The sequence below is a fragment of the Trachypithecus francoisi genome, unplaced genomic scaffold (genome assembly GCF_009764315.1).
Source record: "Trachypithecus francoisi isolate TF-2019V2 unplaced genomic scaffold, Tfra_2.0 Lachesis_group1, whole genome shotgun sequence".
Lineage (NCBI taxonomy): Eukaryota > Metazoa > Chordata > Mammalia > Primates > Cercopithecidae > Trachypithecus > Trachypithecus francoisi.
The window spans coordinates 54506056-54533826 of record NW_022681454.1 but is presented as its reverse complement, the minus strand read 5'-3'; the positions used below and the strand labels follow the sequence as shown (position 1 = coordinate 54533826).

Below are 27771 nucleotides of genomic sequence, written 5' to 3'. Positions count from 1 at the left end.
ATAAAAATGAGATCTATTTTAAATCAACAAACAAAGATCTTAATTTTCCTTTGGCCTCAAGTACAGAACACAGTGCCTAGCCCATAGTGGACATTTTAGAGATGTTCATTACATTGAAAGAAAATAATTCCTATGATGAGAAGTATGTTACCTTGGGCTTTGTTTGGTTGGATGCAATTCATGGCTTGATATTTTCTCATCTGCAATGTTTCTGAACCAGTGAATAGTAACCTAAATAGCAATATAATAACAATTGATTTATTTTATTTTTAAGCCAGGAAAATTTGCCCACTCGGGTAGTGAAATTCAGTCATCCAGTCCACTGAGTATTCACTTACTTTAATGCCAAAATTTCAGCTCCTGTTGAAGTATTCATCAAGAGTGCTGATTTGAAGCTTTTCTAAAATTGACTCTTACAGTTTTTGCCTTGCATCTCATCTTTCCCTGCTTGTAAGATCCATGTTATAATTGCATATTCCCTAGGAATATCTGTGAAAGGGATATTACTATACACGTACAATTACTATCACTCTCATTGTCAATGATTCAATATGCAGATGTGTTAAAATCAGTTGTTTACTGTAAGCAATAAAGTATATTTTTTGTTTTTTTGAGAAGTAGTCTCGCTCTGTTGCCCAGGCTGGAGTACAGTGGTACAAGCTCAGCTCACTGCAACCTCTGCCTTCTGGATTCAATGATTTTCCTGTGTCAGCCTCGCTGATAGCTGGGATTACAGGCGTGCACCACCACTCCTGGCTAATTTTTTGTAATTTTTTTTTTCATGTACATTCAGAATTTTTATTTTAAAACAAAGAATCAGAGTAACATTAGTAATAGAAAATCCATATGGAAATATTCACAATCTTCTCAGTGAGAAAGGGGACCCTGCCTTACTGCCGACCTACTGTTTGAGGAGCCAGAAGTTGACATGAAATTGCAAGGTCACCTTTTCAAGCTAAACCCCACTCCATAGCTATGTCCCTTTTTTTTTTTTTTTTTTTTGAGACGGGGTCTTGCACTGTGGCCTGGGCTAGGGTGATCTGCAACCTCTGCATCCCGGGTTCACGTGATTCTCCTGCCTCAGCCTCCCGAGTAGCTGGGATTACAGGTACCCGCCTCCACGCCCAGTTAATTTTTGCATTTTTATTAGAGACAGGGTTTCACTATGTTGTCCAGATTGGTCTCGAATCCCTGACCGCCCGCCTCAGCCTCCCAAAGTGCTGGGATTACAGGCGAGAGCCACCGCACCCGGCCTCAGCTAGGTGTGTTTATATTCAAAGGCTCCACAGGAATAGTGAGAACTGAGAACCAAAACACTGTCACTGGCAAGGGTTTGGCTAACGGTTCTGAGATACACATCTCAGAAGCACCAAGAAGGGAAAGGGAAATTGAGCAACATATGAAAAAGGGGCTGTGGGAATAAGAGAAAATAAGTCAACAATAATGTACTTCCACCCAGAGCAAAGTGACAGTGCACATACATTCATCCTCTCAAGTGTGGCTACACTGCACATTGACTCATACTATCTCAAACATGGTTTATTGGAAAGATTCAAGTCCCCTAAGGGCACTCGGCATCGGACCACAGTGACATGGTAACAGACATACGCAAGCGTGCCATGACCTTAAAGCCATAACACACTTTAGATAATAATCGCTCAGAAAAAAATCCTCTCCCAGAGCTGAGGTTACACATTCCAAGTTTGCTATAAACATTCTTTGGGGAATTCCTTTAAAGGTAAGAGTTAAAATAAAACAGAAAATCAACACCTAAAACCTACTAAAGAACAAAGTGGAGAAATAATGAATCTCTACCAAGAACCAATTATTTTTGGTTTCTTATTTGGATGGCTCCCACAAGATAGGTGGCAGATTACTTCAAAAGTCATGAGACTACTACAAGAAGGAGTTATTTCATCCAGTGAGGGGAACAGGCTTTCTAGAAATCACTTTCCCTTCCCTCGACTCCATCCAAAATTAGAACCCATCAACCGTCATTAACTACAATGCCCATATTAGTTAATAATCCTAGACTTCAAGTACTACTACATGTAAACTATTATCTTAAAGAAAAAAATTCCAAAGGAAATCAGTAGCTTTATTATATAAGCATATGACTTTTATGAAAAATTAAACTTCAAGAGTTTCCATCTGAAGGACAAAAATTGTTAAGAGGTAACATACAGCCCTCAGGCACCACATCATTTACCCTCCAATAATGAACTACATTTCTCCCTAAATTCTTCTTATTGCACCTGAACCTCTCCAGCATCAAATCTTTTACTCTATAACCGCTCTTTAAACACCTCCCTCTAATCTCAATTTCCTTCTGTTTTTATTATTTGGTAAAATTATGCTAAAAAAATAAATATTTCCACCATGGCACATATATACCTATGTAACAAACCTGCACATTCTGCACATGTATCCTGGAACTTAATGTAAAAAAAAAAATTATGTAATTAAACCAGAGGATAAAATAAATGAAACTCAAGTTTACTTGCCGTGTAAAGCTGTGTGGAAGTGAGGAAGGTGCTCTTACATAAACCCCCTCTGCCTTCCACACTCATATGTCTATCAGCTTTCTGTTAAGTCTGAGGTTGGGGGAACCGCACCTTACTTTTCCTCTCCTATATCTCCTAATGTGGCAATATTAGAACCCAAGGGAGGAAAAGCTGGCGAAGTTGTCATATGCCAAGTGGCCAATCCCTCCTGAAATGAAGGTAGGTTCACTTGGTCTCTCCTAAGCAGAAGAGAATGTCCAGAAAATAAAATATTTAAAAAGCCATTGAAAATCCAACAAACCCCAGCCTTGGGGTGCTCATGGAGTGTGTGGGATGAGAAAGGAATCAAGTAGCAGCATTCAGAAGCAGTCCTGGGTTCATCCTGATGAGGTCTCTCCCTTGCTCAGGGAGAGATGGCTTTCCCATGCTGGGAGGGAGGTGGAAGGGGGCATGACTTAGACATTGGTGGTGGTCTCCTTAGGAGGCTGGATGCTGTTCATCTCCAAGATGCCGTCCTTCCCAGATCTATCTGCACTGTGTGCCTGCCCTTCAAAGGCCTGTGTGATATCCTCAAAAGTCCTGCCATGGGTCTCAGGGACTTTGAAGAAGGTAAAGGCCAAGAAGGTAAAGAGGAAGCCAGGGAAGATAATTAAAACGTAGGCTCCTAAATAGTGAGCAGCAGAGGGGAAGAGCAATCTGACTAGAAAGTTGGAGGTCCAGTTGGAGCAGCCGGCCACTGCCATCACAGCGGGGCGGGGGCCCTGGCTGAAGAGTTCGGCCACAATAAACCAGGGAATAGGGCCTGGTCCAATTTCAAAGAAGGCTACAAAGACCAGGATAGCCCCAATACAGACAAAGCTCATGCCATTATAGTTATCCTTTAATAACAAAGAAACAGTCATGAGCGTGGAACAAAAGGCCATCCCTCCAAGGCCTATCATATGCAGAGTCCTTCTTCCTGCCCTTTCCACCAGAAATAGAGAAACTACAGTGAAGATCGTATTAACCACACCCGCGCCGATGGTGGCGTAGATGGGCTCTTGAACACCTGCATCCTTGAAGATTCCTGTTGAGTAGTAGAACACAGCATTGATGCCAGAGAGCTGCTGAGAGAGCTGGAGCACAATGGAAATGATGATGGGCTGTCGGTAGCTGGACACTCTAAAGAGCTCCAGCACGGTGACTTGCTTTTCTTGTGACATCCTTGCACTCTCATCTTTCATCTCCTGGATGTCTTGGGATACATCCTGGGTGCCCCACAACCGCTGGAGGATCTGCTTAGCATTCTCCTCTTCTTTTCTGTTAATGAGCAAAAATCTGGGACTTTCAGGGCAAAATGGAAGGGTTGCACTTTGTAGGATAGCAGGAAGGATGGTGAAGCCCAATAGCAATGGCCAGAGCACTTCAGACCCAAAGATGAATTCCAGACCAAAGATCTGGGCCACCAGAATTCCAACCACGATGCCCAGCTGGTTGAGAGTGCCAAAGGCACCCCGCAGGGCAGTAGGCGAGATCTCTCCAATGTACATGGGCGCAAACCCTGTGCAGAGTCCGCAGAAGAGGCCGATAACCAAGCGGCCCAGGATCAGCATTTCAACTGACTTCGCTACTTTACACAGTCCCATAAGGCAGCCACCAGTGACAGCCAACAGGTTGACAATCAGCATTGAATTACGCCTGCCAAAGCGGTTGACGAAGAGTCCGATGGAAAAGGAGCCGATCATACCCCCGACGGAGAATATGGCCACAGACAAGGACCAGAGAGATGTGAGCAGCACCTCAGAGGGAGGGATATTTGCCTTCTCCGTCAAACTTTTATTGATAAATTCCTTTATGATCTTCTCAGGAGCATTGATGACCCCAGTGTTGTAGCCAAACTGGAAAGAGCTGATTGTAGCAACTGTGATGGCAAAGATCAGAGCTGGGGTGACCTTCTGTGTCCCCATGACCCGAATCTAATTCATGTCTTCAAGAAAGATCTAGGGGTGTGATTCCAGAAACAGCTTTTTCAGCCAACAAAACCTTCAAAATGTCCTTCTCAGCAGCAAGTCTTCTCCAGGTCCTCAGGAAGGCTCCAGAGTCTCACTATTACAGCATCTCTCATTTTTTGTAATTTTAGTAGAGATTGTGTTTCACCATGTTGGCCAGGCTGGTCTTGAACTCCTGACCTCAGGTGATCCACCTGTCTCGGCCTCCCAAAGTGCTGGGATTACAAGCGTGAGCCACTGTGCCCGGCCGATAAACTACATTTTTTAAACATGTAATTTAAACATTCAAATTTAAGACTACTGTAATAACATACATTCTCACTCATTGACTTTTTTGAGCTGATCTGAGAGAAAATAAGGAGGATTACAGCCAGGTACCAGCAATTACACATAGCACACAAGGAGTCTCATTGGTTTACCTATGGAAGTGTGTGACACATATGAATGTCATCAGTCACATGCATCACAGTGAAGGAGAAGCTTGAAAATTCCTGTTCTATAGTTATTCTCTTTCATTGTGAACTGTAATCTTCTTTGGAAAACATATTTAATTCTGCTACAGTATGATTGTTCATCGTTAGAAGTAAGGCAATCATCTTCTTGATCACACTAATAATGCACCCAACCGCCTTTATTCCACCGTCCCTTTTTCTGTAGTTTTTTTTTCCTATAGCGCTTATCTCTATCTGACATTCTATGTATTTTAATTATCAGTATATATCTTCCTTCTAGAATGTATACACTCTATGAAGATAGGAAGATTTGTCTTGTTTTCTGCTGTTTCCCCAATAGTGCGTGGCACATAATTGGCACTCAATAAATATTCTTTGAATAAAGGAATAAGTAGTATGACAAGATTTGTTCTACTGAGTAACTCTTATGAAGAAACTCATGATTTTTTCTATTTAGACTGTCAATTGTTCATTAAAACAATATTTGAATGATGAGTGAAGTAGAAACCTCTAGCAATCGAAAACACAAGTAAATCCAAGAGTAAAAATGGGTACTAGTGGGAGAGAAACAATCTAATATCATGGTTCTGTGCTCTGCTTGATAAATTAGAGATAAATATAGCTAAGTTGAATCTGTTCTTTTTTTTTTTTGAGACAGAGTCTTGCTCTGTAGCCCGGGCTGGAGTGCAGTGGCCGGATCTCAGCTCACTGCAAGCTCCGCCTCCCGGGTTTACGCCATTCTCCTGCCTCAGCCTCCCGAGTAGCTGGGACTACAGGCGCCAGCCACCTCGCCCGCCTAGCTTTTTGTATTTTTCAGTAGAGACGGGGTTTCACCGTGTTAGCCAGGATGGTCTCAAAGTCCTGACCTCGTGATCCGCCCGTCTCGGCCTCCCAAAGTGCTGGGATTACAGGCTTGAGCCACCGCGCCCGGCCAAATCTGTTCTTAATTGGCAGCTAGAAGTGAAAAGATTATAAAAAGTCCTACTTCATTGCGTTAAAAAATAACCCAAAATCCTAAACTCGAGTAATTCTAATGCTTAACGTGGACTTAATCATGAGACGTATTTGTTTATTTACTTTTAATTAAACTTTTAATTTTGAGATGATTCTGATTCACATGCAGTTGTAAGAAATAATACAGAGTCTGGGTGCAGTGGCTCACACCTGTAATTCCCCTACTTTGGGAGGCTGAGGTAGGAGGATAGCTTTAGCTCAGGAGTTTGAAACAAGCCTGGGCAACATAAGAGAGATCCTGTCCCTGCAAAAAATTAAAAGATTATCTGGGCATGGATCACCTGGGTCCTGGAGTTTAAGGCTGCAGTAAGCCATGATCACACCACTGCACTCTAGCCTGGGCAAAAGAGGGAGACCCTGTCTCAAAAAAAAATAATAAAAAAAGAAAGAAAGAAAAAAAGAAATAATACAGAGGGAACCCCTCCAATGACAAGATCTTGCAAAATTATAGTACAGTATTACAGCCAGGGAATCCATACTGATGTAAGTGAACATATAGCGTATTTCTGAAACCACAAGGATCTCTCATGTTGCCCTTTTGCAGCCACACCTATTTCGCTCTGTCCCCCAATACCTCCTTAATTCCTGGGAACCACTAGTATGTTCTCCATTTCTATAGTGTTGTCATCGCAAAGAATGTTATGTAAATGAAATCGTACAGCATGTAACCTCCCGGGATTGGCTTTTTCACTCAGAATAATTCTCTGGAGATTCATATAAATTGTGGCGTATATCAATACTTTCTTCCTTTTTTTAAAATAGTGTCCCATAGTATGGATCTACTGTAATTTGTTTAACCTTCACCTGTTAAAGGACATCTGGTTGTTTTTAGTTTTTGGCTATCATGAATAAAGCTACTATAAATAAATATTCATGTACAGTTTTTTTGTGTGAACTTAGACTTCCTTTCTTTGGGATGAGTGCTCAGGGTTACAACTGCTGGGTTGTATGGTAATTGCACGTTTAGTTTCTAAAGACACTGCCAAACTGTTTTGCAGAGTGGCTATACATTCCCACCAGGAATGTATGAGTAATTCACTTTCTGCATTCTTGCCAGCTTTTGGTGTTGTCACTTTTTTTTTCTGATAGGTGTGTATTACTATTGCATTGTGGTTTAAATGTGTCTTTTTGTGATGGCTAATGATGTTGAACATCTTTTCATTTGCATTCTTACTCCCTTCTGGTGAAATGTTTGTTCATATATTTCGGCCATTTTCCAATTGGACTGTCAGTTTTTTTACTATTGAATTTTGTAAGTTCTTTATATATTCCAGATGCTAGTTCCTTGTTGCATATGTGGTTTGCAAATATTTTCTTTCAGTTCACTGATTATTTCCTCTGTCCCTACATTCTACTGTTGAGCCCATCTACTGAGTTTTTTATTTTGGTTATTGTATTTCCCCCACAATTTTCTAAATTAACCAATTGGTTCTTCTTGGTATCTTCTATTCAATTTCTGTGGTTTTCTATTTTTACATTTGTTTCAAGTGTGTTATAATTGCTCATTGAAGCTTTTATTTAAACAAAATCATGGCTACTTTGAAATCTCTGTTAGGTTATTCCAACATCTCCGTTATCTCAGCATTGACATCTACTGATTGCCTTTTTTTCATTTGAGTTTGAGATTCATTTATTCAATCAAGGCTCATTTATTATTGAATACCTGAAATAATATCAGTTTGAAATATTCCTCCTTTATATGACTAGGGATTTTTGAATAAAACCTGAATATTTTTGCATTACGAGATTCTGGATCTTATTTAAATTTTATCTTCTAACTGGCTTTATCTGAAACCACCCTGGCAGGAGAAGTGTGGGCACCACCTCCTTATAGCCAGGTAGGGGTAGAAGTCAACATTCCCTACTTAGTTTCCATTGTCCTCTGCTGGGGGCAGGCTCCTCATGAATGCTGGTGGGGTGGAAGTCCCATCTCCCCAAATGGTCTCTGCTGGCATCACAGGTGGGTAGCCTCATGACTGCTGAGTGGTCATAAAAGGCCTGACTTTCCACTAGACTTTCTCTGATATGACCTCAGTGGGAATGGGAAGGGATATCTTGTTACTGCAAGGAGAGGATGGAAATCCAGGCCTTCCATGTGGTCCCCATTGATAGTAAAGGGGGATGGAGCACTCCTTACAGGCAAGTGGGGATGAAAGACCTGGTTTCTATTGGAACTTCTATCAGTCCTTGGAAAATCTGGCTGTATCCCTATAACCTTACAAAAATGGAAGTCCAGGATCCCCACTCAGCTTTTACTGATATGGGTGGGGATGGGGGTCACAGTTTGACTGAAGTATAGCAATCAATGTCAAAAATTTTTGCTTTGCTAGGGACCTATTTCCTGGTCCTTTGGCTAGAGAAAGTAAGCTTTTGCTGGGATATTTTTGGTCTTCGCCATTGTCATCCTAGGTTGCTTGCTTCTTCAGCTTTAAGTCTAGAACATATAACGAGAGAAAAAAAAAATCCAGTAAACTCACTGCTACGTTGTTCCATGGGTCCAAAGGTCCCCAGCTGGTCTGCCGTCTCTTCACCTTTCAGAGTCTTCTTATGTTTGTTTTATATATAATGCTCAGGGGAAAATAAAGAAATAGCAATAGAGAAAAGCACCTCTGCTTTGTCTTCCTAGACATAGAAGCTTCTGTAATATATTTTATTCCTTAAAAATGTTAAATAACTAGATAGTCATTACTGAACCTTCTGAAAGAACAATATCTAGATCTATGTTGTCCAATTGGTAGAACTGGTAACTATATGGGAGTATTTACATTTAAATTTATTAAAATTGAACAAAAGAAAAAATCCAGTTCTTCAGTTATACTAGCAATATTTTGAGTGCTCAATGGAATGGTAGTCTAGTGGCTACCATATTGGACTGTGCAGATACAGAACATTTTGAGCATATGTGAAAGTCTTTTGGACAAAGCTGACTTAGTAATGAACAAAAGTAGTTCATGATACCACTAAATATTGATCTGCCACAAAAAAAAATGGGAAGAACTCAAGCATGGTGGTGTGCATCTCTGGTTCTAGCTACTTGGGATACTGATGTGGGAGGATCACTTGAGTCCAGGAGTTTGAAGTTGCAGTGAGCTTTGATCAATCAAGTCACGGCACGCCAGCCTGGGTGACAGAGCCAGACCTTGTCTCTAAAAAAACAAAATAAAACAAAACAAAACAAAATGGTTAAATAATACTATAAGACAGATGAGTGAATAAATGACACTGTGAAGGACAGAAAGAGGAGGGATATGAATTTATTCACAATGCAAATTTCCAGAATGAACACCAAACCCACTATCATACCACAAATTATATTTTTAGTGATTCTAGTCTGCTTAGGTCTGTCTCTAAGACCATCCCTTTTCCCATAGGTTGGTGCAATTTGGAACAGTAAAAACTGATGTAGCTGCTGAGAGTAGCGTGTATTTACTCTGACATTGCATGTCATCTTCTGGTGTCATCTGACTTCAGCAAATGTTGGGCATATTCAGTCAACATCATTTTATTTGATAGAGGGGATTCATATACTTTATAGACTTCAGTATTTTTAAAAATAAACGGAAGCGATACAGAGGCAACTTTAGCAAGAAAGTACAATTTCAGAGCAGCAAAACCAAAATACAAGGAAAATAGATGCAAATAAAATGGGGGATGGTAAAAATATCATAAAGATGTCAGAACTGGAGTTTCTTATCATTTAACTTACTCAATAACCATTTATAAAATGCATGGTGTTATAGTTGAATTGTCAGTTACTCAAATGAGAAATTGAGCTACAGAGAAATAGGCTTGGTTGTGGGGAAAAGTAAGGAAAAGCATTTAGGCCACTTCCTTCTACATCAAGCACTCTTCCGGCTTGTACTATATGGCCATCAAAAGGTCTTTCCTAGTCTTAACAGCCACACTGGATCCTTCATTATTTGAAAAAAAAATCCGCATTTTTTTTTTTTTGAGACGGAGTCTTGCTGTGTTGCCCAGGCTGGAGTGCAGTGGCCGGATCTCAGCTCACTGCAAGCCCCGCCTCCCGGGTTTACGCCATTCTCCTGGCTCAGCCTCCCAAGTAGCTGGGACTACAGGCGCCCGCCACCTCGCCCGGCTAGTTTTTTGTATTTTTTAGTAGAGACGGGGTTTCACCGAGTTAGCCAGGATGGTCTCGATCACCTGACCTCGTGATCCGCCCGTCTCAGCCTCCCAAAGTGCTGGGATTACAGGCTTGAGCCACCGCGCCCGGCAAAAATCCGCATTTTCTACCTCAGTGGTTTACTTATGTTTTCCTCTCATTAACTCATTCCACATGTATTTGTCAAGCATCCACAATGAGCAGGAACTAGTAGGCACCAGTGTACATTAGTGAACCAAATGAAAGTGTCTGTCAGAATATTCTAGTGGGGGTAGGCAGAAAATAAATACAATACATTGTAAAATATGTTAGAAGATGAGTGCTATGTAAAATATGAAGAAGATGAAGCAGAACAGGTGATACGGGGATCAGATGTGAGGTATGGGCCAGATGGAGTCACTCATATAGAATTGACCCATCATCACCATTTGTTGATGTCTTAGCTCTTCTTCAATCTTCATCTCAAATGCCACCTCCCCCATACAATCCTGCTCAATACCTTATTACAATTAATCCTTCCCTCTATGGTCCTATCACACTTCCCAGCTCTACTGCAACACTCAGCACCTGCTTTGTGTTAGATGTGAATGCATCTAACTCTTCATCAGAGTATAATTCCTTAATAAAGAGAATGTGCCTTATTAATCATTTAATCAATGTGCAGAGTCACATATAGGGGCTAGGTTAATACGTGTGTGCTGAATAATGAATCCTAAATTAAACGTGAATTGACAAAGTGCTCGATTGTTTATAAAAGACAATCCTGATATTAGGATTCAAAAATATAAAGTCAGTATGTAGATACTGAATGCCTATCTTCCATTCACACTTACATTGGTCCTTTCTGCTAACATTTATAGGGCTGGAGGGATAATAAATGCTTGTTGGAGAAAGTTTTTATTTTCTGCTCTTCCTGGATTTCTAATAACAAATACCAGATATGAACATGCCAAACAGATCAAGCAAAATAATGGCATCATCGAGAACTTAAATTTGTCTTCAGAGATAAAACGCATTATTCATACAGCCTACTAAATCAGCCATTATACATTAGAATTTAGGCACCCTAACTAACACCATTGCCTTTTTATAGTATCACGCTTTTATTTAAGAAAATATGATTTATGTGAAGTTGTCAACCTTTATTTTTCTCTTTGTCAATGAATAAAAGCCACAGAAATAATCAAGTTATATTCTTCTCCGTTTCTTTCACAAAATATATTGCTTTACATGCACTACAACCAGTAAAACTCGTTGGCTAAGAAATTGTATTTTTTACAAGATGATAACCTGCTATCTTGAAAGCGCTGTCACAAACAATATCCATATACCCATACTACCAGATAAAGCATAGCTATAAAACTGAGTTTGATTACACACTCTGTAGGTGTGCTGAAGGATAGGTATGAACAAAAGCCTTTCCCTAAACAATCACATAACTAAAAGTACAATGTAGCTTTTGCATTTTATTACTTTTAAAAAAATCAGTTTTAGAATTTAAAGATTTAATTAGTACCTAATTAGAACATGCTTATAAATTCTTAGTAATTCAGTAGATTGAATTGGTTGAATTAATGATTAATGTTGCTTTTTTGAAAAGAAATGTGACAACATGAAATATTAATGAATGTTCTACTAGAATTACTAATGATGGATTCTTCTGATGAAGAATAATTTAAAGCAAACCTCTTTTAAATAAGGAGAGGTGTTTGCATTCTTAATATATTTTATTAAACTGAAACATTGATGCTTCTCTTAAAGGTACTTATTTTTATCCAAAATGTACATACAGTATACATTTTAATTAAATTTTATTCCCGATATGCAGGGCATTACTATAGAGTACAATCAACTAGGAGGAGTTTAATTGCTAAGGTTAGCATTCTCATTATTAGACAAATGTTATTATAATTATAGGGAAGTAAAGTAGTTAAGTCATAAGTGAGAAACGTAACAATGGTGAATGAAAGAATGAATGTATGGTCAGAAGCAGAACAAATGCAAAAAAAGTACAGGATGACAACTTATACAACAGACCATGCCTGTACCCACTAGATTCAATGTTTGTCAAAGAATATGGCTATGGCTTATTTCTATTTTCCTACTGTGAGTAGTACAATGCTGTGTGTGTGTGTGTGTGTGTGTGTGTGTGTGTGTATAGGCCTCCAGTAAGTATGTACTTGACTAATTTAATTATGTGCATAGGGCAAGCCAAGTAGCTGGCCCTAGTTACTCTATGTCTTTGAGGCTGTAGGTCAATCTTATCCAAACAAGTGATAAATTCAACATAAATTAAAATTGTTATGTAAAATTATTTGAAACAATTTTAGTTGTTTGGCTTGATTTTTAAATGTTTTGATCACCTGTTTGTAGTCATATTATTATGAGAAAGTTCAAAGTTTAAGTGTGCCAAATCTATGATTAATCCTCTTTGGTGGAAAATACTGACATTAATTTTTCTCATAATAATTATTTTGATTTAAATGTATCGTTAGGCACATTTTTAATGAGGAAATGTGTTCACATATGTGCTTAAAATTTGAATTTGGCATCTGTGAATACAGAATGGACATTTTAATGCACTGCTGCCTAAATACACTCATATACACAGACATACATATATCTATATTAAGTTTATAAGTTTGGTCAGGCACAGAGGCTCATGCTTGTAATCCCAGCACTTTGCAAGGCTGAGGCATTAAGATTGCTTGAGGACAGGAGTTTGAGAACAGCCTGGACAACATAGCAAGACCTTCATCTCTACAAAAAAATTTAAAAATTAGCTGGGCATGGTGGCACACACCTGTAATCCCACCTACTCAGGAGGCTGAGGAAGGAGGATTGCTTGACGCCACGAGTGCAAGGCTGCAGTGAGCTACGATTGCACCACTGCACTTCTGCCTGGGTGACACAGTGAGACCCTGTCTCTAAAAAAGAAAAAACAGTTTATAAGTTTAGAAATTACAAACGTGCTTGTCTATTATATGGATATGGTATGGGGACTCAACAGAGAATATTTTATTTGTGTAAAAGTGACAAGCATTTTTGTAAAATATTTACATTATATGAGTTTATTTTAGCTACACAATTTCACATTTGAATTAAAGTTAACTCAGGACTGCAAATTCCTCTTGCATTTTGTAGATGCTCTGACTTGCTGCTGCTAGTTTATCAGTAAACATTAGTTGGGTGTTGTCACAGTAAATGGAAAAAATGTTATCTGTCAGTATAAGTAGGTCCACTCATGTCAGCAGATAACAGAGAGAAGAGAAATAAGGTGTCATGTTGAAGTATGAAAAACTAAAAGACTTTTAAAAAGTATATAATAGTCCCATCCTTATCCTAGGGGCTAGGGTCCAAGACTCCCAGAGGATACCTGAAACCAAGGATAGTATCAAATCCTATTATATATTATATTTTTTCAATCTGATACCAAAAAGCCTGCTAAGTGACTAATAGGTGGGTAGCATACAGATCATGGATATGTTGGACAAAGGGATGATTCACAGTGGTGTGGGATCATGTGAGATTTCATCAGGCTACTCAGAATTGTGTGCAACTTAAAACATATGAATTGTTTATTTATGAAATTTTCCATTTAATATTTTTGGCCTGAGATTGACCACGGGTAAATTAAACCTCAGAAAGTAAGACCACCTATAAGGAGGAACTACTGTACTTATCCTTTTAAGAGTGACTCCTGGCCAGGCACGGTGGCTTACGCATGTAATCCCAGCACTTTGGGAGGCCGAGGCGGGTAGATCACGAGGTCAGGAGATCGAGACCATCCTGGCTAACACGGTGAAACCCCGTCTCCACTAAAAATAAAAAAAATTAGCCGGGCCTAGTGGTGGGCACCTGTAGTCCCAGTTACTCGGGAGGCTGAGGCAGGAGAATGGCGTGAACCCAGGAGGCAGAGCTTGCAGTGAGCCAAGATCACACCACTGTACTCCAGCCTGGGCAACTGAGCGAGACTCAGTCTCAAAAGAAAAAAAAAAAAAGAGTGACTCCTTTAAATATTATTTTCAGGGCAATACACAAATAGCATAATTGAAAAACATTCAATAAAAAGCAATTTACAAGTAATATGATTTAAGAAGTGGGTACATATAGTTTCCATTGTAACTTGTAATATACACTAAGGTGGTAAATAATCTTTAACAAGATGAAAACAAATAATAAAAATTGTTTTTAGGTAATATCTGCTCATACTTCATGGAGATTTTTTCAAGAAAAGATCTACAATAGGAACTTCTTTTTTACCTTAAAACACCAGTGCAGTGAAACTTATCTCTGCTTATCTAGACTCTGTTCAGTTGTAACTCCCCCTTCAAAGTATTTGTCTTTAATTCATTTTATTCCTGTTAATCCAAAATGCAATTTAAAAAACCCACACATCTCAAAATGTCAATTCAAAGTGGCATTTACTATCCAGGCACTAAAGTATTCAGCACCTGTAATATGCCTAGTATTGGACTACATATGCAATGGGATTACTTAAAAATAAAAACCATGCATTTTGTTTCATAGTTAAACAAAAAGCATGCATTTTGTTTCATAGTTAAGACTTATGCATAGTGACCCATTAAAGAACACAGTATGCCAGGCTTTATATGCAGACAAAAGTGCTATGGTAATTCTGAGAATTGTTGTATTATTATGAAGAGAGAAGTTGGGAAAAAACATGGAGAAGGTAAAGCAAATTAGGAATGCTGTAAATGCCTAAAGTGGATGGTGAGGAGGAAAAGACAGTGTTCAAGGTTAGGGAAACAGCAAGAACAAAAAGAGTGAAAAAGGTGAGATATTTTAGGCAGGGGAAAGTTAATCATCATCCTAAAGCAGATTTGTGTGTTTGGAGTGGTGGAGACCAGTCTTTTTTATATCCCCAAGCTTTGCTTTCAAATTTACAACTGTCAAGTTTCAGAGTTTCTCACCTATCTTTATCTCGTTGAGGATTTTACTTATAGCATTCTCTTGGTCATGCTGTCCTGATTTTACCTTATTGCATAAGCTTTTCACTCTAGAATCAGAATATCCTTTCTTATATAGTTCTATACACTGAACAGTTGCCCATTTCCTGTTTTTTTTCTTTTTCTTTTCTTTTCTTTTTTCTTTTTATCTAGCTGCCAGCATTTTTTTCTCTTAAGACTAGCATTGAAGATCTGGGACATGATCCAGGCTTAAGTTGGCCAATGCACTTCAGTCCGCAAATGTTTAAGCCCTTACTGGGAACAGGCATATATACAGATGGAAAAGCCATGGTTCTTGCCCTTTGGAAGCTTTTAGCCAGGGTAAAGCCTCTTTCCTGCCTCAAGTCTGCCTATATTGTTTTCAACTACAATTGCAATTTTAAGTTTGCCAAAATACGAAAAAATAAAATGAAATGATAAATGCTAAGAAGGCTAAAAACTCACCAAAAATAAGAACGAATAGCTTATATCTGTGAGGCATCTGTGACAAAAGGGTAGCATGGTAGAGTCGTTTGGGTCTTTACTCTGTCACTTCAAGTATAACTTTGAACAAGATGATACAGGGAAAGAAGAGGGGAACTGGCATTTCTTGATTATCTATGATGTGTCCAGAATGATGACTGGTATTATGTATTATTATTTAATATTCATAGATCACACTACTTCCAAGCCCCCTTAGAAAACCATACCACCACCACAAAAAAACAACAACCAGATTCTTCCTCTTTTAAAGACGACCAAAACTTAGGTGCGGATAGGCTAACCTCGGAGTTTTAGACAGACCTGAGATTTCACCCTGGTCTCAACCCCTTAGCTCTACCACTTATTAGATTTTTGGCTAAGTCATTCATTCATTTATTCAATACCTAGTATATGTCAAGCATGCTGCTTGACACTGGGTTTGTTGTTGTTGCTGTTTGTTTTTTGGAGACAGAGTCTTGCTGCTTTGTCCAGGCTGGAGTGCAGTGGTATGAACTCTGCTCACTGCAACCTCCGCCTCCCAGGTTCAAGCAACATTCCTGCCTCAGCCTCTTGAGTAGCTGGGATTACAGGCGCACACCACCATGTCTAGCTAAGTTTTGTATTTTAGTAGAGACAGGGTTTCACCGTGTTGGCCAGGCTGGTCTCAAACTCCTGACCTCAGGTCATCCACCCACCTCGGCCTCCCAAAGGGCTGGAATTACAGGCACGAGCCACTGTGCCCAACCGACACTGGGTTTTAAGGCAACATTGTGGCATGCTCCCTTTCCTCAAAGCTCTTACAGTTCAGTAGAGGCAGACAGCCATGTAAGGAAGCCCCTGTAGTTAAGTGATAGATGTAGTTCTGAGCATCTGTAAACTATAGTGTGGGGTACAAAATAGAACCTAGTCCATTCTAACCCTGGATTGGTAGGTGACAGATCTCAGGAAAGCTCTCAGAGGGGAGGTTACCCTGGGATCCACATAGTCACCCATTGAATCAGGTGATCATGAGAAAGAACAAGATATTCTAACCTAAGTGAGCATTAGGGCCTGAAACAGCTTGGTAAGAAATGAAAGTGTTTCAGGTCTGACTGGAGTAGAGAGCTGCAAGGTAGGGGTAATAAAATCTACTTCACTTGTTAGAGGATTAAAGAGGTAACATATAGAGAGTGCTAACCATAATGTCTGAGACATACTAGGTGCTCAAAAAAAATGTTTCTTTTCTGCTTCCTTTCAGTTTCTCCAATTGATTATATCACTTTCCACCTCTGAAATTCCATAATTTTTATCACATTGTATGGGTTCTGATTGTGAACTGGTTCACACACTACTTGGCACGCTGTTCATGTTCAGTTAACAGTCTCTACCACATTTGATAGAAGGCTGGGTAAAACAAGATGTAAATTTTAATAAATGATTGAAGCAAAAGCTGAATTGAACTTCAATATTTTCTTCTCTGTCCCTCTATGGTAACTACAGTAACTTGAATCGATTCCTTTGCATATGTGTGTCATGAATATATAGACCTTCAGTATCAGTTCAACGCACTGAGGCAGAATTTAATGTGTTTCCAGGGGAATTGTCCATTTGCTTCCAAACTGACAAGAGCTGCTTTTCTGTCTCCAGAAGTTTGTAAGATCACAACATCCACCATACTGCCAGGAGGAGACTTGAAGGTAACGTACCATAATAATATGACCTTAGAACCCATCATTTGTACAGAACTTAGAGTCAGCCTTATCTCCACCCCAATTTGTCTCCGTCTCTATTATATGGTCCTGTACATACTTTATCCCCTCCAAAAGTGTGTAAACTCTGAAGCCATGACTTGTTTTATTCAACTTGTTCAGCTGCTGCTAGCTGCCCCAATCTACAGTGCTTTACCCTTTTCAGATAATTAGCAAATATTTGTTAAATTTTACAGACACCAAGTTGTTTCTTTTCTCTACTCGCGTGCAGTGTGGTGGCAGCAGGCATGGTCTTGAGATGCAGAATTACAGTGGCGAGCTTGTGGACCTGCACATGCAGCGGAAAGGCTCTGCTAGTAATCGCATCATTGGTATCAAGAACCATGCGTCCATCCAGATGAATGTGGTAGAGGTTGACAAGGCCATAGGCAGGTTTAATGGCCAGTTTAAAACCTGTGCTATCTGCGAGGTCATTTGCAGGGTGGGTAAGTCAGATGACTACACTCTGTGATTGGCCAAGGCCAGTGGCATCATCGGAAAAAATTTTTGACTGGAGAGAATCATGGATATGGAAAGTTTGTCATAAATAAATAGTGAAAACCTAAAAAAAGAAAAAAAAAGAAATTAAAAAACATTTAAAAAATACCCAGTTAATCAGAAATTAAACATAATCCCACTTATTATAGTAGGGTTCCCTGAGCTGTGGCGGCACACTCATCTAAGATAAGTAGATGGAGGGTACAGCAGGAGGTACCTTATCATTTCAGACTGTAGCTGTCATGTCATTTATCATGCATTTTCAAATAATCTGCATGGTGTGGTTAAAAGTACGAGCCATAAAGTCATAATAGCTGTTTTTGAACCTTATTTAAAGTCATAAGACATTGCACTTGTGCCTAATCTTTTTGTGCATCAGTATTCTGTTCTGTAAAGTAAGAGTAATCATAGACGCCATCATATAGTGTTGTCAGAAAGATTTACTGAGTTAATACATGTAAAGCATTTTAGGATAGCATGGGCATATTGCAAGTGCCCAATAAGAGTTAGTTCTTACTTTGTACTCTGCTAAAGTTTTATATAAATGTTAACAGGAGCAAGGTAGTAGCTTGTCTACAGGAAGGAAATGCAGGGCTATAAAGAAGAGGGAGTGCTGGGCGTGGTGGCTCACGCCTATAATCTCAGCACTTTGGGAGGCCGAGGTGGGTGGATCACGAGGTCAGGAGATCAAGACCATCCTGGCCAACATGGTGAAAACCCGTCTCTACTAAAAATACAAAAATTAGCTGGGCGTGGTGGCACATACCTGTAATCCCAGCTACTTGGGAGGCAGGGGCAGGGGAATTGCTTGAACCCAGGGTGCAGAGGTTGCAGTGAGCTGAGATCGCACCACTGCGCTCCAGCCTGGCAACAGAGCAAGACTCTGTCTCAAAAAAAAAAAAAAAGGGTGGGAACATATCCAGAAATATGTTTGTAATCCTACTCTAGGACAGATACTTCTCTAGGGAGAAAGCTATCCCTGTCATGAGGTGTGAGGACAAGGTACAGAACTCCCCTTATCCCCTACCCCATTTGCTGGGTAAGGACGAAAGCGCCTCTCTTGGTGGTGAAGATGCCTATATCCTGCAGTCTTTTTTAAAAGCATGGTCTATCAAAACTCTATCACAGAATTGTATTTCAAGTCAAATGAGTCATATTTCCTGTTAAGAATATATGCGAGTATCTTGGTATTTTGCACTATACAATCAGATTTTTTTAGGCATATATGAAATTTTACAAGGTATAGTGATGATATGGAGTAGTTTTAACAGAGGATTTAAATATTACTGATATCTTAAAAACATTTGTTTTAATAATGGAGGCATATATATTCTTTTAATAGACCTTATAACTTTTACTTTTTTGGAAAGCAAAGACATGAACATTTAACTTGGTATAATGTAATAATGTTAGGCAGGAAAAATATTCTTTTAAAAAAGTTAAAAGAAATGTTTTGTAGAGACAGAGGCTCACTGCGTTGCCCAGGTTTGTCTCAAATTCCTGGCCACGAATGATCCTCCTGCCTCTGCCTCCATAAGTGCTGGGATTATAGGTGTGAATCATCATGCCTGGCCAAGGAAAAATAATTATTCTTAACAGTAAAACATAGTGAGGCTAATGATGATAGAAGACATGTTATCAAAGGAAAACACTGACTTATGAGGAAAAATGATTAATTGGGAGAGATGACTTATGAAGGTCACTGTGGCAGTGGAATAAGCCTTTTGGGATAAGGACATTTATTTAATCTGTGTCAGTCTTTCTCACTTCTCATAGGTCTTTGAGAGCCACCTTAATGCAAAATACATGGGGGTTAGGTTATATTTTTCCAGTAGAAGACAAAATGTAGCAATCACTCTTTCTTCCCTCATTGTCAAAATTCTTCCCGTTTAAGGATCTCAGAATCCTGCAGTTAGCTACGATCATGTATTGACTTTATCAGAAATGTGTAACATGAAATGTGTAAAGGGAAGTAATCTATTTTTTTTAAAAAAGAGTCTTCATTATATGGCAACTTTCCATCTATTTTTATAGTCATACAGCTATAAATATATGATTGATATATCTAAAACAAATTGAAATAAAATTATAATTCTTTTACTTTTCTCAAACTATTCTACATCTGTGTTTTGACTGTAAGTCACCTCAATGCCATTGTTTAGGATGGCCAGAATCTACATATCTACTTTTTTTTTTTTTGGTAGAAATTTCATTTTCAAACAGAAAGCCACATCAGATGTTCTTCTATGGTCTAATAATGAGTGTAAAACCAGAAGATGGTGCTTTTGTGTTGATAAACACATCAAGGTGGTGGGAGGGTGGTGCACCTGGAGAAGGTATGGATGCTCTGTGCACTACCACTTCCTGTACCTTGCCCTATGCATCTCATCTACACATCTGTTCCTGAGTTGTATATCTTTAATAATAAACCAGAAAACTGGATATGACGTGAAATGGTGACACAGAAATAATCTCATCATTTCTGACGACCTGAAGAGTGCCCAAAAAGTGCATTGAAAGATTAGTTTGTGCACTGGGCTCATCTTGATTCACCTGGTCACTACTACTGGGAGGTGGTTGGGAACATGCAAAGAACGGCATCTGTACATTGGCAAAAAAAAAAAAAAAAAAAGCAAAAAACTCTCTTTGCCAACAAGAAACGTTACAACTGTTTATAGAACTTGGAATTTCAACTGTAACTAAGAGAAACAGAAGTTACGTCTCCACCAACACAATGCCTCGGACTGCCTTCTGCATGGAACGCCAAATACACAAGAGAGTTTTCCTGGATATAGACATTGGAAACATTTCATTTTTCAACATTAGCAATGGTGCAGTGGTGTGATCTCGGCTCCCTGCAACCTCCACCTTCTGGGCTTAAGTGATCCACCTCAGCCTCCCGAGTAGCTGGGACTGCAGGCATGTGCCACTGCGCTCAGCTAATTTTTAAATTTTTTTTTGTCGAGACGGGTTTCATTATATTGCCCAGGCTGGTCTTGAACTCCTGGGCTCAAGCAATCCTCCTGCCTTGGCGTCCCAAAGTGCTGGGATTATAGGCGTAAGCTACCAGGCCTGGCCTTCCGACATCTTTGTATTCACTAAAATTTCTCGCTCTGAACCACTGACCCCATTCTTTTCGCCTTCAAATCCAAATAATGATGATTAGGGCACTCTGAGTATATATACTGTCATGCAACTAAGTTCAGTAATCCTTGCAGTATATGCTGGGGAAGATCATCAGACTGTAACCACATACACACACACACACACACACACACACACGAATATTTGGAAAAGATCTATTTATTTAAAGAAATATTCTATTATGTTGACTCATTAAAATGTTAAAGGTCAAAATGTATGGAACCTCTTAAAATCATAAGCACAGATTTTAATAGTCTAATATTAATTAGAAAAGACACTACATGTTTAATATTGTATGTTGATAAAAAAGTTTGTTTTGGGGGCTGGGATTTGACTTCTGTATTTGTACCTCTCGAACTTTCAGATCACATCATAGCATTTTAGTTTGTTCTAAACACTAGCCAGTGTATTACGAAGGTTTTTAACTCATGAAAAGCATTTTGTTATGTCCAAGAATTGCATGATTCATTAAAACGAAAGTCTTTACAATGCTTAATCTACTATAAGCCAGTAAATAAATTTAAGGAGTAAGAAAGTAACATATGGCTATAAAATTTTCTGAAAAAAATCTGAAAGATGAGAAATTTCAATATAGTTTTTCTGCTGGTTACAGCCTGCCCTTAATATCTCAATTTCTGCCTAAAAATTGATTTCAGGTTACACATTTTTATTTCACAAATTTGCTAGAATATGATTTAACAATAGATTAAGTTAACATCTTTTGGTAGTAAAAGTGTTTGTAAATGTTTGGCCTTCTTGTTATTAGTAACATAGTAATCCCCCAGCCCCACAGTTTCACTTTCCTCAGTTTTGGTTACCTGTGGTCAACAATGGTCTGAAAACATTAAATAGAAAATTCCAGAAAAATGAATTGGTAAATTTTAAATTGCATACTGTTCTGAGTAGCCCGATTGGTAGGTGAATCATCCCTTTGCCCAGTATATCTGTCTACACTCTCTGCCTGTTAGTCACTTAGTAGCCTTCCCAGTTTTCAGATCCATTGTCACAGTGCTTGTGTTCAAGGAACCCTTATTTTACTTACTAATGGCTCCAAGTGCAAGCATAATGATGCTGGCAATTCGAATATGCCAAAGAGAAGCCATAAAGTGCTTTCCTTAAATGAAAAGGTGAAGTTCTCAACTTAATTAAAAAAAAAAATCATATGCTGAGGTTGCTAAGATCTACAGTAAAAATGAATCTTCCATCCATGAAATTGTTATATTGTTATAATTGTTCTAATTTATTATTGTTAACCTCTTACTGTACCTAATTTAAACCCTGAACCTTATCAAAGGTATGTATATACAGGAAAAAACATTATATATACATGGTTTGGTTACTATCCTCACTTTCAGGCATCTACTGGGAGTCTTGGAATGTATCCTTCCTGGATAAGGGGGGGAAATACTCTACAATATTTTTGCTTTTTTTTTGAGACAGGGTCTTGCTCTGTCACTCAGGCTGGAGTGCAGTGGTGTGATCACAGCTCACCACAATTTCAACCTCCTGGGCTCAAACGATCCTCCTGCCTAAGCCTACTGACTAGCTGGGATCATAGGTCTACACTACCACATCTTGCTAATGTTTTTGATTATTAGTAGTCTTTGCATTTTTAAGTTATATGTTTGTTATTGGGTGTTACAGAATATTGTGACATTAGTGTACTATAAAGATGGGAGGATATCCAAATTTTGTCACATACTTGGTGAAAAAATCAAAGAACATATTGCTTGGTGTTACCCTCATCTTTCAGAGGGGGTCTATACATTATTACACATTTAATTATACAGTTATAATTATACATTTTAGTATCAAAAGTCAAGTTACATTGGTACATACAAGTAATCTTTACCACATTAATTGTAAATTGACTTATTTATTTACTTAGAGACAGGGTCTTTCTCTGTCATCCAGGCTGGAGTGCAGTTGGTGCTATCATGGCTCACTGCAGCCTCAACTTCCTTGGTTCCAGTGATCCTCCCACCTCAGCCTCCCAAGTAGCAGGGACCACAGGCCTGCACCACCCCGCCACGTCCAGCTAATTTTTGTGTTTTTGGTAGAGATGGGAGGTCTCACCATGTTGCCCAGGTTGGTCTTGAACTCCTGAGTTCAAGCAATTCACCCACTTCGGCTTCCCAAAGTGCTGGGATTATAGGTGTAAGCCACTTCGACTCGTCAAACTTTTTGTTTTTAAGAGACACCCAGCCTGGAGTGCAGCAGTGCCATCATAGCACACTGCAGCCTTGAACCCCTTGGTTCAAGTGATCCTCCTGCCTCTGTCTCCTGAGTAGCTGGGTTTACAGGTGCACCACCACCACATCTGGCTAATTTACAATTTTTTTTTTTTTTAAAGAGATGAGGTCTTGTTATGTTGACCATGCTGGTTTTGAACTCCTGGCCTCAAGTGATCCTCGTAAACTAAGTTTGAAACTTACTATAGCAGGTTTGTTGTGATCAGGTGAAGTTATATCAGGCCCAAACTTTGTATGTTTGTCTGACTCCAGTTTTGAATTGCATGAAATGACTTAATCTCTCCACTATTCTCCTTAAAAAACAATTCAAAACAATTCAAATGGAGGAATGAGACTCCACGATGAAGCCCACAGCAACGAAAGTGGTCAGCTTGTTTCTAAATGGAAATCCCCAACTGCCACACCACATCAATCATCTGACATATAATCTCACTTCCATTGAGCTGGAATCTACTTTAAAGGTCAGGTCTCTGGATGAAGAATTTTAGTTTAGTGGGTTATGTAGCAGAAATGCCTAAATCCAGAGCACTGTTTCAGTGTTGGCAGAAATAGTTTCTCTTCAAATAGCAGAGAAGAACAAGGATTTTAAGTTCAAAGTTTTTGTCTAAGCACATTTTCTAATGTTTCTACCCGTTATCTCGTTAAAAATAAAGAAATAGGGGTGGGGATAGAACCACATTCACCTACTTTCATAGAAGGTGCATCCTGCAGTCCTGCAGATACAATTTATTTGGTCTATATTTTAAAAATTAGGGAAATGCCACATTAGAAAAAAGTTCCAGGTTTTTGGTTCTCTTAAGAAACTGTAACCTCTGGGCACAGTGTGTGTGCCTATCTTCTTTTGTGGAAAAGTAGGCTGGAGCTCAGAATTGGCTGCTCTCTTTACACAGGCCCTACAGTTTGCCATTCCCTACCACTCCTGAACGTTTACTCCCGTATTTATTTTGCTGCTTCACCCCGCAGTCAGGAGACTCCTGAAGTTTATAAAATCGATGCAACGGGGCTTTTTTTTTGGCAGGGGGTGCAAATCTCTTTAAGAGAGGGACGCAGTGGTCGCTTTTGCTTTCAAATAGCCCTAGATTTGCCCGTTTGTTAACGATCTGACCCTAACCTACTTCTTCAGGGTGGCCAAAAGTAGAATATTATGAATCAAAGAATGGTCCCCAGTTACCGCGAGCCAGCTGTGTGACCTTGGGCGACTCCGTTAAGTTTTAGCGAAGGATGATAAATGGTCTGTAAAACGGCCTTAATACCTGCTCTGAATACCCCCACAAGGCTGTCGTACACCAGGAGTGAGATGTTTAAAGTATTCCTAAGTAATTTATAAACTGCAAAACGCTTCCCAGCACAAGCGTCTGCTACAGAACGCGACGACACCGAGTCGGCTTTACAAGTCCAGTTACTGGAAACCACTCCAGTTTCGTCCTGCTCCCACCTCCCACGCTCGGGGTGGGCGAGCGGAAGGAGATTCTCAAGGGAGAAGGCCTGGAAAACTGGCTAAGCAACGAAGCGAGAAGTTCCTTAGCATGGGTAAAGTTGTTGGCGGCATTTTTAAGCCCCTAGAGTGACATAGCGACTCCTAGCCGACATGACGGACCTGGGTGCGTGACTAGCGCGGGAGCCAGTCCCCGGGCCACCTCCCTGCTCGAAGTCGGGCCTGGTCAGTACCCTCCCAGCGCAACCCCGGACCAGGGACCCCCGACTTTGCCCTAGTCCCCAACCCCCACAATCACCTCCCTTGGTCCCCCTCCACGTGACAAGAGCCGGAACCGTCACTTCCGGCGGCGCGGGCAGCGCGCCTGCGCGAGGCGCCAGGCCTCTGTGAGCGGTAGGCAGCAGCGCCCCCCACCCCCGCCAACGGCCACGAGTGGCGGGCGGCTCGGGTCCGGCTGGGGCGGCGGCGGCGCGACGGGCTGCGGTACTGCGGGTTTGCAGCCAGAGACGTCCAGCCCACTCCCTGGAGGGGCCGGCCGCCCCGCCTCCTTCGCTGTCTCCCTCTACCCCGGCTTGAGCTCCAGGCGCTTAGTGAGGCGGCTGGGCGCCCGGGGCACTTGCGGAGGCGGTGGCGTCGCCCCTGCACTCGGACCCGCCCCCTCGCGCCCCGCCCCGTCCCCGCCCTCCCCACCGCCCTCTGCGGGAGCTGGGCAGCTGCAGCGGAGCCGCGGAGCTGGCGGCGGGGCCCGGGCTGTGAGCTTGGGGAGCGCATAATGTGAGGTTTGGCGGGCCGCAGCGCGCACGGACGCTCGGACCGGCCAGGGGCGGCGACCCCTTGCGGACGCCCGGCTGCGCGCCGGGCCAGGGACTTGCCCTCTCCCTCGCCCTTGCGCGCTCCCTGCGCCCTCCAGCACGCCGGCGGGACCATGAAGAAGTTCTCTCGGATGCCCAAGTCGGAGGGCGGCAGCGGCGGCGGAGCGGCGGGTGGCGGGGCTGGCGGGGCCGGGGCCGGCTGCGGCTCCGGCGGCTCGTCCGTGGGGGTCCGGGTGTTCGCGGTCGGCCGCCACCAGGTCACCCTGGAAGAGTCGCTGGCCGAAGGTACGGGCGTCCGGGGAGGCTCGGACAGGCAGGTGAGGGAGGGTTGGGGTGTGGCGGCGGCTTCTCCGGGTTATCGTCCTCCGAACTGACTTTTATACCCCGTTGTTCCTCCGCTGCCGGGCCAGCGGGGGCTCTTAAAAGAGTGACTCGGGCTTTCTCCCTTAAGCTGGCTTTTCTTGCCGCTGGCTGATCTGGCCGGTGCACAGTTATCTCACGCCTAGTTTAAATCATTTTCAGTGCTTTTTGACGCGAGAAAATAGGTAGAAGACGCTCTAGGAAGTGGGTTGGTGTTGTGATTGGGCCAGTGACTCATTAGAGGGTCGAGCAGGATTGAAGCTCTGTTCTGCCAGCTGTGGCTCAGACGAGTGTCATGCGTTGGCCTCTTCATCTGAGCCTCCACCCGCGCTGCAGGGCATAGGACCCTGCAGCCCCCGGTGTCAAGCTCGGGTTTGCTGCAGCTCAGTCATATGTTGAAAAACAATGTATTTGTGTGCATGTGTGCGTGTTGGAGGTGATCCTTTGCTCTAAATTCAGTTAGTAGGTTGCACTGAGAAGCAGGTAAACTTGAAGCCCATTTGTGTTGGACAAGGTGCTATTCATGCCCTCCCGGTATGTCTCTCTGACAGTAGTTTAAAAGGTGATATGAAAGCAGGTTAACTTTCGTTTGCGAAGTTTTGTGGTCGGTCCTTCATGACCTGGAACAGGTTATGACGGCAGGTAGAAGTCTACTTACAAAAAAAGTTTACTCCATTTTAAAAGAAAAACTTAGAATTTAGTTTCGTATTTCTGACATAATTGCCTTGTAGAAAATACTTGCCCTGTGTGCTTCATGCTTCATTGGCCTTTGAGTTTTTAATTGCAAAATGACATTACAAAATAAACTCTTTACAAGAAATACTTTTTGTTGATAAATGGCCCTTTTAAATTCTATGGTTAAGATAAAAGAAATCGAAGAGTGGATTAAGTTCTCCGAGAGTTAGACGTTGATGTGGTTTCAAAACAGTAGACTGCGATTTTGCTTGTATTTTTTGAAGTGCTATAAACAACAGTAAATTAGCACAAGGGAAAAAACCTGAATATTTTTGTATTAAATATTTGAAAGAGAAAGAAATCGTGAATTATTGAGTTGTACATATTGTTTCGTGAACCATTGCTCAGAATAATGATCTTAGCCGAAACTTGGAGAGGTGGGAGAAGGAGGATCCTTAGTTTTTCAGAAGAATGAATATGTGGTGAGTGGTATTTATTAAAGATTTACTATACTATGAAGTTTTCTAGCTCTTTATTACACATGAATCTCAATTGTTGGTTTAGATTGTGTTGTAGGTTTTAAAAACACATGGCTGTTAACTCAAATGCCATATTCTGTCTTCGAATAGTTTTAATAACTAATTGAAGTGTAGCTTAAGTAGTGTTACACTCAGTTCATTCCACCAGATCCCAAAAGGGTGTTTTATTTAATAGAAAAAAAAATGTTGACATTTCACAAACTAGGTTTTGAATTTGTAGCTGGTATCACTCACTACCCTAAGCATATCTTATCACCACCCTAAGCAAGCCATTTTCAATAAAAAATAATTTTGGAAAATAAAAAATAAAGATGAATTTCAAAAGGAGCGTTCGTTCAACCACAGCGAAGAATAAAACTTTATTTCAAGCGCTAATGTCACTGTTAGAGTGTTCCACTGACTTTGGCCATAAATGTATCATTTCTTTTGAAAAATCAATAATCAAATGCTAGGAGGAAGCAAGGGTTGAAGAAATCTTTTTGGAAGATGAAACTTCTCCATCCCACACCCCAGCTTTAATTTCCTGGAAGGGAGGCCAAGGCCTAGCTTTTCTTTCCTTGTATGTTTTTTCTGTCTCCATCACCCACACAACTGGAATTGTCTATGTATAATCAGTTTACTTTTTGATCCTGGCCAGTCTGTTCTTATTTCAGATGCTTAATATCCCCTCTCCCTTCCAAATAGTGCCACAATTTAGACAAGATGTTTAAGCACAAGTCTAGTTTGCATTTAAGTTTGATTAATCAATAATTGGTGGATCTGCCTGATCATTAGATTGGGCCATGTGCTTGTGAAAATGCATTGAAATTTAAGAGTATT

General features: G+C 40.6%; 3 protein-coding genes across 4 annotated transcripts in view; 2 read left to right on the top strand and 1 right to left on the bottom strand.

Moving 5' to 3' along the window:
• Window positions 1-1518: 1518 nt before the first annotated feature.
• On the bottom strand, window positions 1519-22435 carry LOC117085423 (solute carrier family 2, facilitated glucose transporter member 3-like). Its single transcript, XM_033214322.1, has 3 exons — window positions 22423-22435; window positions 6240-6246; window positions 1519-4603 (listed from the first exon to the last, which is right to left on the bottom strand). Exon 3 carries the CDS (start codon window positions 4448-4450, stop codon window positions 2960-2962), a length of 1491 nt encoding a protein of 496 aa, XP_033070213.1. The 5' UTR covers window positions 4451-4603; window positions 6240-6246; window positions 22423-22435; the 3' UTR covers window positions 1519-2959.
• Window positions 16408-17818, top strand: LOC117085425 (40S ribosomal protein S21-like). Its single transcript, XM_033214328.1, has one exon. The coding sequence runs from the start codon at window positions 17497-17499 to the stop codon at window positions 17707-17709; it is 213 nt and encodes a 70-aa protein (XP_033070219.1). The 5' UTR covers window positions 16408-17496; the 3' UTR covers window positions 17710-17818.
• A 2870-nt stretch (window positions 22436-25305) lies between the features above and the next one.
• BMP2K (BMP2 inducible kinase) overlaps window positions 25306-27771 on the top strand; it is a 145648-nt gene continuing 143182 nt past the window's right edge. For both annotated transcript variants that reach the window (XM_033214321.1, XM_033214320.1), the window contains exon 1: window positions 25306-25663. In XM_033214321.1, the coding sequence (XP_033070212.1) occupies window positions 25492-25663 (172 nt within the window). In that variant the 5' untranslated portion in view covers window positions 25306-25491. The remainder of the gene's footprint in view (window positions 25664-27771) is intronic.